Source organism: Eptatretus burgeri, chromosome 18, assembly GCF_056783735.1.
Source record: "Eptatretus burgeri isolate ZD-2024b chromosome 18, Ebu_testis_v1, whole genome shotgun sequence".
NCBI classification, from domain to species: domain Eukaryota; kingdom Metazoa; phylum Chordata; class Myxini; order Myxiniformes; family Myxinidae; genus Eptatretus; species Eptatretus burgeri.
Genome location: NC_140978.1, coordinates 24,232,162 through 24,252,962, shown reverse-complemented (window position 1 = coordinate 24,252,962; position 20,801 = coordinate 24,232,162). Strand labels below are relative to the sequence as shown.

At 37.6% G+C, this 20,801-nt stretch overlaps 1 protein-coding gene across 4 annotated transcripts in view; it reads right to left on the bottom strand.

Annotated features, from left to right (window-relative positions):
• LOC147008746 (endosome/lysosome-associated apoptosis and autophagy regulator family member 2-like) overlaps window positions 1-20,801 on the bottom strand; it is a 60,397-nt gene that overhangs the window by 13,388 nt on the left and 26,208 nt on the right. For all 4 annotated transcript variants that reach the window (XM_085864048.1, XM_085864045.1, XM_085864047.1 and 1 more), the window contains exons 7-12: window positions 10,536-10,688; window positions 8,812-8,900; window positions 6,828-7,008; window positions 6,038-6,166; window positions 1,823-1,913; window positions 958-1,066 (exon numbers count right to left, since the gene is read on the bottom strand). In XM_085864048.1, coding sequence (XP_085720174.1) covers window positions 958-1,066; window positions 1,823-1,913; window positions 6,038-6,166; window positions 6,828-7,008; window positions 8,812-8,900; window positions 10,536-10,688 — 752 coding nt within the window. The remainder of the gene's footprint in view (window positions 1-957; window positions 1,067-1,822; window positions 1,914-6,037; window positions 6,167-6,827; window positions 7,009-8,811; window positions 8,901-10,535; window positions 10,689-20,801) is intronic.

Sequence of the window (20,801 nt, the reverse complement as noted above, 5' to 3'; positions counted from 1 at the left end):
GAACCTGGCACTGATCCTTAGTTGTTAATTGGGAGTTTAACAAATAACCTAAACTTTGAATCATGTTTACTCAAAAACCTGTGTTTTGTATCGTGGGTGAGAGCCAAATTTGCTTCTGAGTGGCTCATAATGTAAACGGAGCTTTGTGGAGCCCAAGTCGGTTTTGCTTTTCCCTCAATTTACTCGCCTCTTGCTTCTTGTATTAGCAATTTCCTTTTTGACTGTGTAATTCTAGAAGTGCTTCAGCATTCACATGTGCTTAGTTAAACATGCTGTCCGTGCAATGAGGTTTCCGCTCACGGTGATTTTCTGCATTAGTCATCAATGACTGGGGCAACCCCTCCAGGCAGCTCAGAGAAAAGCATCAAATCTGACCCGGTGATGTGAGAGGGTCGTTTCTATTAGAAAGGTAACAGTTTATGGACAGCTTTGTTAATGACACTTTATGTCCGACGGTATGGTGAAGAAACAGTATGCTCGCCTTTCAGTTATGTAGCCCTGGTTCGTATCTGTACCCAGCTATAAACTTCCATCATGGTGTTTCGCAGGCAAGGGAGTGGTATCACTGCATTAGTTGGTGGACGTTAAAGATCCCATGGTGACTTTCACAGAGAGTAGGCGAGTGATCACCGGCACCCTGAACAAATTACGAATTCCTGCCTAATTCGTCTTCGGTTGAACATCAGGCCTGGTCAGCCAGTTCGTGAAAGACTTGGGCCAAAAACAGTCCCTGGCCGACCCCACAAGAAGGTAGGAATAATTGGGATGATTAATGTCGAAGTTGTAGTTTGTCAGTAACACTTTATGCTCCTTCAGTTTCCTTAAGAACATGGAAAACTAAATTTTGCAAAAGTCAAGTGAACTCGAAGAAAATCACATTTACGTTCCCAAACAGAACTTAAATGACGAGCGTTATGGCAAAGACGAGTCATTGTAAACTTAGATGCGATCCCTCACCAGCATGAAGTGCAACTCGCAGTCGTTGTGACATTGTATGTCAAACACAAAGGAGATACTTCCCGCATCAGCACCTTCGCCAGCCTGGTTGCCACCGGTTACCTGAGGCCTGTATCCCGGGTACACATGCACAGTGCTGCTCAATGGGGAAAATCAAGAAAGGGTGTCCGGTGTTGTCATTCAAAATCAGCTTGTTTCAAATCATGGCGGCTTTGAAAGCAGGTCCAATAGAATGTAAAGTTCTTCGCGAGTACTAAAGTCGCTGTGTGTAATTGGTCCGACTGTCACTTCGGTGTGGGGTCAAAAAGGTTTTCCCTTTTCAAAAGTTTTGAACAAAGAAACATGACATTTGTTCCATGACATCAATGCGTAGTTACAGTGCCAATCGCATACACGATGATTTAAATAACATGTATAATTCATTGTTCTTATTCCTCTCCCTTGTGTTCGTCTTTGTATAGACAAATCTCGGCTCATGAAAGGAGAAAATTGCCCTTAACAGTAAACCGAGTTCCAAATGTAGGTAAGTCTGACGTTTCAGGATTTGATTTGAAAAACTGAGTCAAGACTCATTGCACACGAGACAAAGGTTGTTAAACAATGGTGTGGTCGAGACAATGTGGTGTGGAGTCCAAATCCAAATCCATCCGTCCAAAGGAGTTTTAAAAAGAAGTAAATAAATCATATGTTCAACATTAACTCATCTCTCTTCAGCACCTTCTTTCCTTCACCTGCAATTTTCTGAATAAATATTCATCCTTACAAGATCAGTACAAACCGATCCTGCTCACCCTCAACTTACCACCACCCCACCTCCTCCCCCTGTTATTTCTACATAACGAATTACAAATCAACTTGTATGCACCTGAAGCCAGATGTGCGGAGAAACAGGATGAGATAATCTGTGTCTGAGCTGCCAGAACCCGAGTGAATGTGATCCCCAGCAACCTCCCAGCCTGCATGACAAGGGATACAGCCAGGACACATGTAAGGAAGGACAAAGCTGGTACAAAGCCAAACCTCATGGGTATGGTGAGTGATGTCGACAGTGTGGTTCTGTTGCAACTAACGGAAGGGTCATTCAAATACCAAGCTTGAGTGTAAATATGCTCTCATTGGAGAGACTGGCATCGGCCCACCATCGGTGGGCAATTTAAAGTGACATTTCCACAAAGTGATACTTTCACCCGGGACACACTACACTCAAAAATTATTTTTGGGAGATACTCTCACCATATTTTGCTTTGCTGGACCACAAGGTAAGATTTTTGCAATGTAAATGCCAAGTGATCGATGTTGATATACACACACATGATATATATATATACACACACACACACACACACACACACACACACACACACACACACACACACACACACACACACACACACACACACACACACACACACACACATTAAGTATATATTATGTAATATATATATACATATAATATGATGTATAAAATTATTTATATATATACACACACACACACACACACACACACACACACACACACACACACACACACACACACACACACACACACACACACACACACACACACACACACACACACACACACACACACACACACCATTATCTTAAGATTTTAGGGCTCCCACGTTCAATTCTGGGCACACACACCACAAATTTTAGTGCACGCACGCACATGCACGCACACATGCACGTGCGCGCGCACACACACACACACACACACACACACACACACACACACACACACACACACACACCACCACCACCACTAGAGGGTGTCACTTTCGTCATTTATACCAACAGTGCCTATATAAAGTCTACACCCCTGTTTCAAAATTTTCACCTTTTGTTGCCTTATAGCCTGGAATTAAGTTGCATTTAAATCAGACTTTTTTCTCCTTTATTTACACATCGTAACCCACAACCTCCAAGTGAAAAACAAATCCTACAAATTTCAGAAAATTAATTAAAAATACAAAATAAAACGAGAATATCTCAGTTGGATAAGTGTCCACTCACCTTATAATGGAATTGTAAATTAGCTCAGGTGGAACCAATCACCTTCAAAATCATAGATAAATTTAATAAGCCTCCACCTGTGTTGAATTGTGATTCTGATCATTGAGTCCCCCGGACTCTGTATAGAATTGATTGATGAATTTTGTGTGGACAGTGGCGTGAAAACGGGAAAGCGGGGGGGGGGGGGAACACCTCAATGGATAGGTTATGAGCTGTAGTTGTGCACCTTGACACTGGTTTGACAGACATGAAGATGCGAGGAAAAAACGGTATTTGTAATCGCGCTAATATATTATATTGCAAGACGCCAACCATGATGACGCTGCTAAATATCTATTCGCCTAGCGGCAGCACCTACCGCTGTGTATCTATTCATGGTGCCACCTGGTGGTCCAAGGGGACTCATATGTTCAAAAGAACATACCCTTATATTTTCAGAATAAAATCAGCTCTTCCTGTAGGTTTCCTTTGCTGGGTAATGCATTTCACAGTGAAGACTCAACCATGAACACCAAGGAGCTTTCAAAAGACCTCCAGGATAAAGTTGTGGAAAGGCCCAGATCAGTGTATGGATATAAAAATATTTCAAAGGCCTTGAATATCCCTTGGGGCACAGTTAAAACATCATTAAGAAGTGGAAGGTGTACGGTACCACCAAAACCCTGCCTATATCAGGCCGTCCCTCTTTCAAACCCACACACCCTCCAAACTGGATGACCAAGCAAAGAGGAGACTGATCAGAGAAGCCACGAAGAGGCCAATGGCAACTTTGAAAGAGCTACAGACCTTTAGGGTAAAGACTGGTCACTGTGTACATGTGACAACAATATCCCAAACACTCCACAAGTCTGGCCTGTATGGTCTGGCCTGTAAAAGCCCACCTTGAGTCCCGTTTGAGGTATGCAAAAAAACACTCTGAAGATTCTGAAGCCATGTGGCAAAATGTTTTGTGGTCTGATGAAATGAAGATGGAACTTTTTGACCTCAATGCAAAACATTATGTTTGGCACAAGCCCAACACATCAAGTCACCCAGAGAACACAAACCCTAATGTGAAGGATGGTGGTGCCAGCATCATGTTATGGCGATGTTTCTCATCAGCAGGGACTGGGGCACTTGTGAGGATCGACAGAAAAATGGATGGAGCAAGATATAGAAAGATCGAGACTAGAGGAAAACCTGCTGCCGTCTGCAAGAAAGCTGAAATTAGGATGGAAGTTCACCTTTCAGCATGATAACGACCCGAAGCACACAGCCAAAGCTACACTGGAGTGGCTAAGGAACAAAAAGATAAATGTCCTTGAGTGGTTCAGTCAGAGCCCTGACATAAACCCAATTAAAAACCTGTGGCATGACTTGAAGATTGCTGTCCATCATCGCTCCCCACGTAATTTGAGTGTGTTTGAACAGTTTTATACAGAAGAATGGACAAATATGCCCAATCAAGGTGTGCAAAGTTGGTAGAGACCTCTCCCAACAGACTCACAGCTATAATTGCTGTCAAAGGTGCTTCCACCAAGTATTAACTCAGGGGGGTGAACACTTATCCAACCAAGATATTCTCGTTTTGTATTTCAAATTCATTTTCTGAAATTTGTAGAATTTATTTTTCACTTGGAAGTTGTGGGTTACGATGTGTAAATAAAGGTGGAAAAAGTCTGATTTAATGAAATTTAATTTCAGGCTATAAAGCAACAAAAGGTGAAAATTTTGAATGGGGGTGTAGATTTTCTATAGGCACTGTATATATATATATATATATATATATATATATATATATATATATATATATTGTATATAAACTATATATACATATATATATATATATATATATATATATATATATATATTGTATATAAACTATATATACATATATATATATATATATATATATACATATATATATATATATATATATATATATATATATATATATATATGAAGAAGAAGGCGCTTCCAACCAAAAGAAAACGATAACTACTACATTAAATTGAGCAATAAGCAAGGGCAGACCTTGTCTGAGACCTTCAGAGACCAGGTCTACCGGGTCTGCTCTTGCTTATTGCTCTGAGACCAGGTTATTGCGATTGCTTATTGGTATTCTTTTGGTTATTCCATTGCTTATTACTCTGCACTTGCTTATTGCTCTAATTAGCGAAGTATATCTCGTTTACTTTTGGTTGGAAGTGCCTTCTTCTTCGTTTAAAAATGTATAATCCCAACCACCCCAATCTTATACAAAATATCTAATATATAAAGCTCTTTCTGACCATTGACTCACTGACTAATATTTAAGATCAGTACCTTCCGGGTGATGGAGAAAGCTGAAATTTTGCGTGCCGATGGACAATGAAGCCGATACACCGGAAACAAAAAAAAAATCACAGAATCGTCAGACAACATCCATAAATGAAAATATAAATAGATTTTAAAAAAAAATGAAAAAAAAATGCAGGTGAGTGACCCGAGACAATGGGAAAGCACAGTAATTTTGTGCCAACAGACATTTAAGCCGATACACCAGGAAATATCACAGAACCGTCGGAAAGCATCCATAAATGAAACCAAAAATAAATGAAAAATCAAATGCAGGTGAGCAACCCGAGACAATGGGGAAACAGATCATTTGCTTACACAATGTGTAAGCACACCCGACAAGTAATGTATGTATATATATATATATATATATATATATATATATATATATATATATATATATATATATATATATATATATATATATATACACATGCAGTAAGTAGCTCCATTAAATTAAAGAAGACATGGTCAAGCCTCAGCAATTGCTGGATATGTATCATCATAATCACTTAACATAGTTTTTAGAAAATAATACAGATTTTTACATTGTACCAAGGTCAAACATCCCACTTAATGATATGACATGTTTGATCTGCATTGAACTCTGATCTGTTTTAATGCAAATGTGACCTATGACCATTGTTGCCAGACCAGGCCACAAATCCTTAGACCAATCCATCAATTTTCTTCAAAAACACATCTACGCAATTCTTTATATCGATCCTGACTTTCCTTCCCATCATACCATTCTCAGCATGACACTTTGAGTTTCCCAAGTTGAAACAGGAGCTTGCCATGTTGTCAGGGAGAACATTCCACCATTTGTACTCAATCCCAGGTTCAGGTTCTGTCCCGGCTGGGCACTGCCGACAATCTGCATAAGTCCAAACACACGGTTCATCGGGATGGAGATTCTTTAAAAAACAAAAAAACAAAGGAAAGCCTTTGTACAGACTCTGATTTTCAAGTGCAGAAGAGTGCACAAAGTACTGCAGGTAATTTATTGATTGTCACCTGACCTGGCCTACACAACCACAAGAAATGCCTCGTCTCCACTGGCATGTTGGCACTTTCCTTATTTTGTGTGCACACCGGGAATGGGAACAAGTCATGATACATCAGCATAATATGGTATACTGATCCAACTTACTTTACACTGTGCTCATATGATGTTAAACCTGAGTCACACTTCGGCCTATGCAGTTAATCCATTACCAGCATCATGATAATAATGCACCAATGCAGTTAATCTGAGAAATAACAGATTAGCACTATGTGTTCATCCATTCATTCCAAGAATTGAAAGACAGGGGAATGGTATCTGTCTCAGATATTTATTGGTAGCGGAGAAATGCAACCTCCATGCAGTTGTCTCATCCTGGCACAAAAATGTGGACATAAGGTGTGAATGTGCTTGAGAGTTTTATGCATTCAAACAATTAGTTCCTTATTTTGTAATGACCTTTTTATCCTCAGTAAAATGGGGGTTGCCATGAATAAGTAAACATTGGTGCAACACAGCAGCTGTGACCAACCCTCAATGCCGTCAGAAACTGAGCCTGGAGGGCAGGGAGTGCAGGTTCCATTGGCCATGTTGGAAAATCCAGGATTACAAGGAGGGCAAGGCAGACGCTTGGTGGGCATTGGCAGTATTATGGCTCCTGGAAGGTCTTCACGACACACCTTGGGCTTCACCCAGCGATATGTTACCCTTGTCTACAAATTGGGCAGAGTGGGGTAAAACAAGGGACCAGTTTACTCAGATAGGAATATTGTAGCAATACATTTAATGTGGATTGATCAATTAAAAATCGATACTTCATTGTTATGCTCCTAATGGTCAGGTCAGGTATGGGAGCATGCGCGGGAGCAGCGCGTCGCTGCCTCCACTTTCTGCTGGTACTCCAGGGGCCTCTGTCTGGCCATCCCCCAGGCAGATGCCTGGCTCATCCCCATTTCCTTGAGATTCTGATCAAACTGCTGCAACCATGAGGCACATGGTCACCCATTGACCCCCACCACTCATGAGGCTCCTTCGCTGAGAGAATCTGATGAGCCGGATCAGCGTCAGGAAAACGAGCCACATTTCCATACAGCCGCAGCTGACGCTCACGGACTATACAGGTAACAAATCTCATTTGAGTCTCTCTCAGCAACCACTCATTGGACACAAAGTCTGACCAGTGATAGCCAAGGATTCTCCGAAGAGACCTGGTACCAAAGGAATGAAGTCTCCATCTTAGATCCCTGGTCAGAATCCAAGTCTCACATCCATATAACAAGACTGGAAGCACCAAGGACCTGAAGACTCAGAGACTTTCTTCCTCCCGCACAGGTACCGACAGTGCCACACCCCATGATCCAGTGAATCCATGCCTCCCCAGGCCTGACCCAGACGTCCATTGACCTCTGGCTCACAGCCAGCAGAGACATGAATATCACTGCCAAGGTAAGTGAATCTCTCCATGACCTAAACAACCTCACCACAAACAGGTACAGACAGGAAAGTAGCATCCAATATGTCATTGAAAGCCTGGATCTTAGTTTTGACTCAGGAAACCCATAATCCCAGTGGCTCAGACTCCTCATTCAGCACCTCGAGGGTCCCCGTAAGGATATCCGCATCTCTGAAAGGATGACTGCATCATCTGCAAAATCAAGGTCAGAGATCTTGACATTCAAAAATGATGCACCAGAGCTTGATCTCTCCAACATCCTTCCTAGAATCCAGTCCATACAAGCGCTGAAAAGTGTGGGGGGCAGTATACACCCCTGACGAACTCCAGTAACAACTGGAAATAAGTTAGAGATGGTACCACCACATTTTACAGCACTCTCAGTCACAGAGTATGGTTCAGACATCAGATTGATCAGTTTTGGTGGCACTCCACGAAGACCAAGAATCCTCCAAAGGGCATCCCGATTCACTGAATTGAACGCTTTGCAGAGATCAACATAGGCTGCAAGCAGCCACTGCCTGAACTCTTGCCTGTGTTCGGTGAGATCCCAAAGAGCAAGGATACGGTCAATCGTTGACCTCTTTGGTGTAAAGCCTGACTGCTCTGGGCGCTGTTGCTCAAGCAGATGGTGGCGAACCCTATCACGAATTATCCGAGCAAAGACCTTGCCCGGCACTGAGAGCAGCATCACCCCTCAGTAGTTGTCTCAATCCTGGTGATCACCCTTCCCTCTCCAGCGAGGGACAACAAAGTTCCTCTTCCCGATGACCTCCCCTTAAACAAAATTAATGTAGGAAGGTTAATGTAATAAATGGTAGTGGAGGACAGTGATCGAGAGGGAGAGAAAAATGGAGGTATAAAGAGAGATGGGAAGAAAGGTAGAAAGAGAGACATAAAGAGATGTAGAGAGATAAAGATACTGTAATTATGGTTAGATGCGCACGAGAGAGGCATGCACATGGGAGAGATATACGAACAGAGACACATGCATGAGAGGGAGAGGGAGAGGGAGAGGGAGAGGGAGTGGGAGAGGGTTTGAGTGTGTGTGTACATGCGTTACCATGCCATTATGATCACAGCTTGAATGCAGATGGAAGTAGTCACTTTGGGTACACGCTGGCCGTGGTGAGCATGATGCTGAACCAGGCTCTGAGTAGGAGCAATATGCAATCAATTCATTATTATTCTTGCTCTACATTTCAATCTAAGCCTTAAGTAAAAGAAGACTAAAGTTGACAAGGACAGGACCCAAGGCTATGTTATCATTGCAGACAAAACTCAGGTTTCTGGTTGAATCTTTGAGGCACAAATTAAGAGCCAGCTTCAGGCAGTTAACCTCAGTCTCATGATTCCCATACATTATACAAGTCTATGCATGGGCCAAAAAACAAAACCATGGATGCAATTTGTTCACAAAAAAATTAAAAAGAACCTCAACCAATGTGCTGGTATTTGCTTGTAGTCATTATAAAAAGTCCAACAGTGCCCTCTGAAAGATTAGGCCATTGTGTGCTGCTACCCTGATCAAATTCCCAACTCAAAACTATCACTATTGCTGGGATGGTGATGGCAACCCAACAAAGTCCTTGTCAGAAGAGCGCTTCAGCTTGCTCTCTGTATTTTCTGTTTGAATGATCTGGACTTATTGCCATCAGAACTCTGCCCCCACTTTGGGCATCGATCAGTGGAGACATGTCCCTCTCCCCCCTTCCCCCACTTTTTGGAGGAGGGGTGACAGTATATTGATTGTTCCCCATCCCCGACATTTTATCAGAAAACAAAAATTGTGTATACACAAAGGATTACAAAGCAGATTTCCTTGCAATTTATTTAATACATTTTATTAAAAGTTTAAAGGAGCAATTAATTGCTCAACGAGTGGAATATTAATAGAGTCTATGCTTTTTGGGAATATTGTTTACATGAATGCCGTATGGGCCGAACATAATGAATTATATTCGGCCGCAACCTCTCCGTATTGCATACTGCTCCATAGCACGCGCAGACCGGCACTTGGGAGCGCTAGAACACAACACTTGAGGGCTTGTATCGGTGCATCATCATCATACTAAAATATGCAATTTGATGTCTGTCTTTGGTGGATGTATTTGATTGTTAGTTATCCAATCTCAACCAAACTTGCAGGGGGACGAAGGGTTCATCAAAACTCACAAGACAAAGCTACTTGGCGTCCTCCCCCCCCCCACCTCGGGAGTGGGAGGGGTGGGGGGGGTGTTGGGGTCGACAAAAATTCTCTGTGTAAATGTGTACCATGTAGCGCCACTCCCGGTGGGAGAACGTATTATGACAGGCCTTCCATCTCGATTATTTTTGCGTTAATTTTACATTTTTTTTGCAGTCCATTGTTTTGCTTTTGGCTTGACTGAAACTTTATTTGAAATTCGATATATTTACTTTTTCCATCTTGGAAAAACTTTCGCAGCTTGGAATGTTGTTTGGGACATAAAGCTACTGTTCTCACCACTTACTCACTTCATTGTATGTTCGGTCATTTGACTGTTCTTATTCCTTTCTTGCCTCCTTCGATTTTTAAAAATATTCCTATTACTTTATTTTTTGGACTATGGTATATAGTACACAAAAATTTGCCCAGAAAAGGTAGCACAAGTAGACATAAAGTGCTGAGAATCCTCACACCATATTGGCTTTGCACTTCACACTCGTATGCTTCCCCTTCCACTTTTCAAATGTGATCGATGTCCTTGGCCCCCCGCTATTAGGCTTAACATGTAATTGTCTGATCCATAGTATAGCGACACTCACCAGCAAACTCCGTATTGGAATCACAGGACAAACAGCGAGTAGCTCCATGGCCTGAGAATGTGTCCCGAGGACAAGGGAAGCAGGAGGAAGACCCAGGCCTCTTGTTGAATGTACCAGGCTTGCATGGGGAGCACACAGATGTGTAAGATACACCTGCAAACAATGCAGTGTGTTTATATTCAGATTCCTGCAGCAAACAAAATATCCCTGAAAAATAAGGCAAATGAAAGACACTTGATGTAGTACTGCAGCATAGCAAACCAATTGTTCAAATTTGCATAAAGCACCAAAATTGGGACACATGTAGAATAATGTATTCCGAACAATTCTAGATATGGAGCGACCCGAGATTGTGCCTTGGTCAGCCAAAGCTGGAGAAAGCCAAAGCTGGTCAAGCCAAAGCTGACCAAGGCAAAATCTCGGGTGGCTCCATATCTAGAATTGTTCGGAATACATTATTCTACATGTGTACCAATTTTGGTGCTTTTCTGCAAATTTGAACAATTGATCTGAAATATCAGACTACGCTGCTGGACTAATGACAGAAGACGGATGTATACTGTATTTTGTAGATTAATGCAATTTGCAAACAGGTAGAAAAATGCGTTTGATTCACTGAGTAATCCATGTGCACTCAGGTAAAGCAAACTGGGAAAGAAAGGGATCATTATAGTTCAGAGCAATTGGCCATGACCCAAAAGTTTGTGATAGCCATGTTGGTTTACCAAAGCTCATCAACAACCAGTCTTCAATGGAAAGACATACAAGTAGATGATAAATGGAGTTTCTGGGACTCGCATTCAAATGAATGGGAAAAAAGGGAAAAACTTTCTGACTCAAGCCCCAAAAGCCCAAAATAGGAGACTTATTTTCTCCCCACCTATCCCTTTCCCTCCCATAAAAGAAAATGTAAAATTGAGACTATGAAAGATTCAGACTTACTGATTAAAGCACTTCTTCCCCCCAACATAATCACAGTCCTTTCATATTTTCATTCCACTCAAAGAGCGAACCAACAAATATTTACCAATGTTCTACTTTAAGGAATAACTTAATTTTCTTATAACATTCATTTCCATCGAGTATATTCACTCTATTTCTTCAAGCACGAAAGAAAGGGAAGTTCATGATTCCTCCTTCGGTTCTGTAAAATGGGGAAGTGCCTTTAAGAGCACAGTCGTGCTGTGAAAATGAGGAAGTATTCTGTGCCCATGTCTCTCATGGTTATATCTTAAATAATCAAAACACTAACAGAACAAAGTTTAGCTAAAAGCAAGCAAAAACAGCTTTTAAACGTAGGTTTTCTCAAAATCATTCAAAGCAAGCTGTTTCATTTTCGTGTTAAAATGAGTCAGTCTGAAGTCAGCCAAGCTGCCTCACCCGAACCAAGCCAAAAAAATTCCGAAGTCATTTCCTATGTGGGACACACCCTGAAAAACCCATTGTTGTGTAATCTCACATGATGTCATCAACAGGAGGCTATTTATTACCAAAGCGAACTTCGTTCTTATTCAGAGGTGGTGGACCATTCCCATTATTATCTTCTAACTTCATAATAATATTCTCTATACGTTTGAACACGTTTGTTAATTCATCTCTCATACAAATAACCACATTATGAATTTTTAATTTCTTTCAACATTTGATAAGTTCTAAATTTGATGTTGTATTCTTTCCAAATTCTTTAAACCACTCATCAATGCTCATTTATTTATTAGAAAGATAAAATCCATTACCCCTTTAAGTTAATTTTACACCTGCTTGTGCGATAGAAGAAAGCATATCTCCAACTAACAATCTCACTTTTACAGGCAGACCTTCAAGTTTCTCAGCAAAATCTACAATTACACCACATCCACTAATTTGTTTCTCCAACTCTTTGTTATGTCTTTCCAATTCTTTTTGAGCCCGGAGTTGAGCCTTCCTTTCGTTGGCAGTTTTCACTGCTGCTGAAATTCCACCCATCAATGCTCCAACCGCACTTAAACCAGCAAATAAAGGAATTAGAAATGGGAGAAATCCTCCACTCGCCTCTCTTATTGAATATTTCTTCAACATTGGTTTTGACATTTTATATTTAAGTGAGCCAGTATCGTTCAAGATTTTCACCTGTTCTCTTGTGAGCAAAATATCAATTCTCACTAATCCTTTTCTCTGAATTGTATGAATGTTATTCATACAAGGCTTTTGATTTTGAATACAAGATGATAGTTTATGAAGATTGATTTGATTAACATATACCCCAGTTGGCACTTTAGTACTCATTTATTTATCAAAAAAATATGTGAGACTAATCATAACACCAATATCTGTATTAATCTGAAATTATGTTTCTTCCAAAAGCAAACAATATGTATCAACTTCTTCACTCTCTTCTCTTTCAATGTATAGGGGAGTATCCACTCGATTAGACTTTATAGTTTCCTTTTGAGCACTCAGGTCAATCGCATAGATGGTATACAGACTTTTAAATGCTGTCATATCCAAAATGGTTTCTTTATTTCCATTGCTTTCACACACACCTTTTGGTAAGACTTGTAGGCTTCAGCATAATCATTTTTTCCCAATTAATTTCCAATCTATCTCGTGGATAAAATGTTCCATCGAGAGAAACGCGAAGTTGTTTCACCTTAGCATTATCACTCAATGCATTATTCTTATCAGTGGCAGTATCACCATGTGGTTTTATTAAAATGAGCCACATATATCGCGGCTTTCCTTCCGGTACACCCAAATTCCACGTGTAAGTGGTTTGGTTCAATTTAACGTGTTGGCATCTTCTTTTAAGCTATGATACATTGAGTGGCTTCTTTGAGTTAAATCTTGTATTCAACATCTCTTCTGTTTTAATATAAGGAGTATATTCACTAATATACCAACTAATTTCATCAATTCGAAATTTATTGTGATCAGCAAAAGCATTTGCCACACAAAAAGCAATTTATTTTCATTATCATTCCTTTGCAGTTGAAATCTAATTTTAAGACCACACAGAACTTTATCTTGATCACAAAATCCAAATATACCTTTAAGAGGAACTGCCACAGTAAAACTATTACCTGCTTTTGTATCATCATCATACATTCCTTTCCTTTGACTATATCCAGGGTCTGTGTTTGTTCCCGTTGCCATATCAGGAATAAAACCTTTGACAGCCCCCTTTCCCATTCCTTCACTAAATGAATATAGTGTAAATTTCATCATTTCAGATGTAGCAGAGACATAATCAACCACTTCAACTTCTTGTGTTCCAATGTACAAACGAACACTATCAAACATTTTCCAGAAGAAATCATTACGAGTGTAGCGTTTGTATTATTCCCAGTCTTAGTGAATGTAAATTTACACAACAAGAAACTTTCGGCGAGATTCAAATAAGTTTGTTGATTGTTTATTTCAAAACTTTTTGTTCCATTTGTATTCCAGTCTGTTCCAGTTATGGCATTTACCTTGAAGTAGTCTTCTTTTTTAGGAGAGTTTGAGATAACAGTTTGGATATCATCCAAATCATACATACTATCAATTGCTTCCATACTTGTATTTATTTAGGAAAAAAGATGTTAAAACTTTTGAAACCCTGACCCAAGTATTTGAATTATTTTCTGTCGTTCTTGGGGAGACAACTGAGTTTTGCCTTTCTTAATTTATTTTATTGCTTGCAATTTATGAGATTCCTTTTGGGCATCTTTTATACTCTTTATAGCACCCATGACATTTCCCACAGCAGAAGCAGTTGAACCAATTAGGTCTTTATGTTTAAGAATAGTTGAACCTATACCCATTAGAGTATCAATTATCCCATCTCCATTTTTTCTAAATTGATGTCTGACACCCCTTTGTGTCTTAGGTTTATAGTATCCTCCACCAAGATACATACCTTCACCTTTGTAGTTTGGGGAAAGGAACATCCCATCCCCTGTATTTATTTTATATTTTCCCAACTTGTGTTTCCTCACAATAACCATCGTATTTATTTATTGGAAAACTTCACGTCGGTGAATTCTGATGGATATAATTTCTCCATTAAAAGAAATCATGTGATTATCTTGGTCGGTTATCCTAAAATTTACTCTGTATATGGTTTTTCCTGGCACAGGTCGATAAAACAGATTTTTGGATTCCATATTGAATTTATAACCAATTGGGGTTGAGTATGCACTGAATGAAAATATCGTATTTGTTCTTATTCAATCATTATAAGCGCCATCAATCAAATCACAGTGAATTAATACCGAATTTCTGCCTGAGGATATTTGAATGACATTATCACTGTAAAACGTCCAATTAGTTTCCATCTTTTTTGAGGAGAAACCCAATAACTCTTGAAATGAATTATCAATTGTGAAATCAACCTTGTAGTTATTTTTAAGTTTAATCATTGATTTTGAAGTATGTTTTTGAATATCAATAACAATATTTTTTGGTTCATTGCCCTGTTCTTTCATAAGGCGAGCAATTTCGGAAGATATTTGAGAAATCTCATATGCTCCGGGTGAAACTGTTATCGTTTTGTATCCACTTCCCGGATTATAACTAAACTTGTCATTTTTCTCGGTGATATTAAACAAGGTATTATAAGTTTCCATAGACAATAAAGATGCCTCTTATTCTTTTGTTACGCCAAGTTGTAGTGGGTATGGAATGAAGATGTGTGGTCGCTTGTTGTGAAATTAAAACAAAGGATTATGCTTCTCATCTTATTTAATATGGGATAAAATGTCTTTGAATTGACATTTATTAATTATTTTCATGTTCATTAATTGATCTAAAATGGCTGATGCTTCATTAAAACAATTGTTATTCCCAGCCTTGTTACTCCCTAACAGCAATAACAGTCGATAAACTAATTGTGATGGGTCATTTGGAAGAAAACTAACACCTGAACCAAGGCTACTTAAAGCCTGAATAATGTGTTTCCCCTTCTCATTCTTCCGACTTTTACCAGATAGACTAACCCTATAATTAAGAGAGTCCAGCAGATCAATATTTACTCTCTCATCCTTATTTTTCATATCCAATGGTTCATCAAAATACTTTGATTCATCCCTCACAATTGACCCTTGTTTTCCATCTTTTGTTCGAAGAAACATTAATCTCGGAGTGAGTTTAACAGGAGGTTGAGCAGAACTCAAGAACCTTAATTCATCATCAAATATCAATCCCTTTTCTTGAACAAGATGAAATATTGCTGGCTGTTCTGTTGGAATGAGTCCTGCTTTGGTTTTTGAATCCGCTGAATATTCATTGTTTTGAAGACACTTCACAATATTAACAGGGGGGTTGATTAATCTCTTCCAGTTGTTGAAATAATCCATCATCATATTCTAATTCTCCGATATGCCCTAATTCTTCCTCCGTCATTTGACTGAAATCTTTTAACATTTGAAGTTTTTTCGCAGTATATTCTATTGTGGGAATTGTGGAAGCATCTATAATTTTTTTCTTGGGAAGTTTTTAAAAGTGGTTTAAAAAATTTCTCTTGTTTTCTTTAAAATGCTTCTTCAGTCTTCACCCGTTAGTTTCTGTCTGCGTTTCTTTATTATGTCTTCCTGTTGTTTTACAACTGTTGAAACCAACTCTTGGTACTCCTTAAATCTTCTTGCTTTTTCTTTCCCATCCATTTATTTATTGGAAAATATCATTCACTGAATTATAAAGATCAGCAGGAAAATTTTCCTTTTCTTCATCATTAAAGTAGATGTGTTCAAATAAATCCTTTTCTTTAAATATTTCATCAAACTCATTATTAACATTAATACGAGTAGTAATTTTTTCTTCACCAATACTTGTATCTCTGCTTTCCATACGTTTGTGTTGAGTTTCTTCATCAACATCAAAACCGAATGATAAAATCTTAACCCCATTACTACTCAGATGCTTAATAATTTGTCTCATTCCTTCTGGATTAGTTTCTAATATCACAAGACCACCAGAGTTTAGTTTCTTTTACTCACTCTTACAATGTGAATATTTTGTTGTATCAAGAGAAACCTCCTCAAATATTTGGCCTTCATTCCTCAATCGCATATGTTCCTCTACTGAAATATAGTAATAATCTTCACCTTCTACTTCTCCAGGTCTTATTGCTCTAGTTGTTGATACAATACGAACTACATGGTGCTTTTTAACAAATTTACAATATTCTCATTTGTACTATTCAAGAAACTTGATTTATGAAAGTTTTTTTCCAGAAGCAGATTTACCCACAAGATTTATAAAAATAATTGTCATTTCTATATGTAATTGTTTATAAAATAAAAGATATATCTTTTAATATCTCATCTTGTTTCACAATATATTTATATTTTTCAGTCGTGTACTTCATATAATCCCCAAATTCCTCATTAGTACATAATGTCGAACAATTGCCTCTCCAAAAATTGGTTATATCTATTGAATTTAACTTGAATAAAATAAAAGTATTAGCATTGTTTCTTATTGAGCGATGAGGGAGTTGAAAGTATGATAAATACATTTACAAGATAAATACAATTACAAGAACAATGTCTCCCTCTTGTGTTGGAGCTATCCATTACCGTTTGGTTTCTCTCATTAACACAATCATCAAAGATAACGAGGTTATTTTTTGATTTATCCAAATCTTGGGGAGACGGTATATCATCCGTTTTATCACGAAGAATACAAGTTATCACCTTTGATTACTTTTTATATCTCTGTGCATCACAAAATAGTTGTATTATATCTTCAATATTGCAATCATTTCATTTGTTTTGAAGTTTAAATAAACCGACTATATCTTCTTTTTGAAGACCAGCATTAAACCCTTGTAAGAGTCGTTGATACTCAGGTTGAAAACTCGACTTTGTGAAAATTATTAAATTATCATAATCCAAAAAGTTGGGAGTCAGGAGCATCTTTAAAAGTAAGCAGGGTTTTCCACACCCGCTGGAACCAACTTTGAGACATCTTAATGAATTTGGAAGATTTTTATGGTTGTTAAATTTTATCTTATTTTTCCAAATGCGTAAAAAAAATCATTAATTTATATATTTGGAAAACAGGTTATTTAATTTTTTTATTGGCTTTTTTGGAAACTCTATGTTTAATCTGAAGTTCAGGTTTAATTTCAAGATAATCCATTATTATATTTATACAATATCTTTTGTTCATATTTTCCTGAAAATGACAATCATTAATAATATAAATCATCAATCCACGAAACATGGTCGTCATTTGTTCAGTCTCTTCTCTTGCAAGAAAAGGTGTATGATCACCCTCATATTTACATTCATTTTGCGAATTAATCTTGTAAAGGAATTCATTTTTGGTGTAAATCTCAAAGAATTATATTCCTTTTTATATTTTTTTTATTTTCATTAATGAGAAGATAATCAGAGAACATACATTGTTTATTGGCTTTTAACTCTGTGTTTCATCCCCGTCTTTTACATGCAGGACAATTCTCAAATTTATCATGTGGAAAATCAGGAAATTCAAGAGGCTCAAAATCTAGTAAACTATTCATATTTAAAAAGTAAAACTTCATTTAAAATAAAATTCTTCTTCGGTACTTTCATTGGTGCTTTCACAATCATCTATATACAGTAACTACTTTCATAACCATCGTTTGAACACAAACTCTCGGTATTATAACTGTCTTCTGTTCCAACAGAGATACCATCATCACTCTCATAATCTTTAAAATCTTCAGTTGAATAATGACTCATATTTAATGAGTAGAAAAAAACATTACCATATCTACCTATATACTTTTTTTCATTAACAGATTCAACTACTACATTTTTATATTAAAGGTAATTTTAAAATGATCCTTAACTTCTATTGAACGAAATGTCATTTCACCTGATATATAAACATCCTTTATTTCATCAGGATTTACATCTTTAGGGTTGTTGAAAAAAATTACAAATTTCTCCTTGCATATTACAGATGGTCTTATCTTTTCTTTCCAAAGCTTCATCCATAAGGTTTTTCTTTTTTGATACTTTTTCTAGTTTTGAATATACTAGTACGGGCCCGTAGGGGCGGGCCCGTAGGTGCGTAAACGACGACTGGATTGGGGCATTATTTCAATTAGAGTGGACCAACCGTATCATAAATGGCCATAAAGTGGGAAACGTACTCAGGTCCCCAGCGTCAATTGTGACGTCATATCAAACGAAGAAGAATTGTGTTGTCCTGTCATTGGTCGACAGATAAATGGCCGTAACTTGGGAACCACTCGTCCGATTAATATCAAACCTTGAAAAGCACATCCGCGGGGCCCCGGCAATATTCCTGGCAAGTTTCAGTCAGATCGGACCGTCGATCGTGCAAAAATTAAATAAATATATAAATAAATAAGCATTAATTGTGACGTCATTCGTGATGTCATAGCACCATGTCTTGTCATTGGCTGACATAAATGGCCGTAACTTGGGAACCGCTCGTCCGATTGACATTAAACCTCGAAAAGGCACATCTGCAGGGCCCCGGCAATATTCCTGGCAAGTTTCAATCAGATCAGACCGCGGTCTTCGATAAATGGCGGTCGCAGACAGACAGACAGACAGACACACACACACACACACACACACACACACACAGTGATTACTGGAATTATAGATAGATTACCAGAAGGAGAGGAGAAACTTTTGTTCGAGCTACTTTAATTGTTCTTCCAGATATACTAAAAGCCCTTCCATTGAAGGAAATTTAAGAACTCATATTATTCACCATAATTGTTTTTATCCAATCGTTGTTATATTTATCTTTATTCAATTTTACCTCCTCGACATATTTCTCAGTATATTTTACAAATGAAGAGATTGATTGAAACTTGTCTTTTGTGTCTTGATACATTGTATTTATGAAGTGAAAAAAGTTGGAAGATAAAATGGTTTTAAGCACAGATTCACCTATAAATTAAACGAAATTTTCTTCAAGAAAATTTTATTTTAAGCAAAGTTTTGCTATATAAATATGGTGATGACAACGTACTGCAATGCTTGTAATCATGAATATAAATGTTATAAAAAATACCTTCAAACCAACAAACACACATTCAATCTTTTCAGACAAATATCTCCACTTGACCAAGAAACAAAACATTGTGATAGATGGACAATGATATTCTTAAATTTTTTTTTTTTACAAACACCTTCAATCACGCAAACACAAGAACAATGAAGAAAGGGAAGGTACCACTAAATTCCCCATTGAAAACAATGATGGGGCATTTAAAGGACCAATAAAAATAAAATTATTTAACTTTCAAAACCCTGTACCATCTTCAATCATTGAAGCTGTTGATATGGTTTAACAAAGTATTGAAACGATAATTAAAAACACATTAATTGAAATGAAAACTTTTAAGTTTAATATGGGAGTAAAATTGAATATGGTAAGAGAAGGTGATGAAACTACACCCGAAATGAGGACAAACTCTCACTTTATCTGATCATTTCAAGATTTTGTAAGATGTGATGTTTACGATGAACTCCAGAGACAAGAACAAGATGTTGATAACACTGAAGTAGGTAGTGGATTTGCTATTACAAAAATAATATTTTTAGACATACACATCTTAAAATCAGATCCTCTTCAAGCTTCGTCTTATATTGATTTGCCAAAAGAGATAAAACTTAAGAAAGCGGTTGTTAATATTCAAAACAAAGATAATAAATGTTTTCTATGGTCTGTTCTTGCTCACTTATATCCTCCACAATGGAAACCTGAAAGGGTTGAACATTATAAGAAATACGAAAATACTTTAAACATTAAAGATTTACAGTTTTCAATGTCATTGAGAGATATTCCTAAATTTGAGAAAATGAATAATGTATCTGTTAATGTGTATGGATTAACGGATACAAACAAAGTTCAGATATTAAAAATTTCAAACAACTATAAAAAATGATTAAACACACATTGACCTTCTCCACTTTACTTCAAAGGAAAAATCACATTATGCTTTCATCAAAAATTTATCAAGATTAACCAAATCATAACTATACAAGAGAAAATGTAAAAAGTATCCTTGTAAGAGATGTCTCAACTCCTTTCTTACAAAATAACGATTAAATCAACATTGGAAATATTGTAGTAATCATAAATCAACCATAATCAATTTTCCAAAAGCAGGTTCAAACATATCATTCAAAGATTTTAACAAATCTATAAAACATTCGTTTGTGATATATGCTGATTTTGAAAGTATCCTTGAAAAGATAGATACTGTTTCTCCAAATCCAAAAATATCATACACAAATAAATATCAAAAACATACTCCTTGTGGTTTCTGTT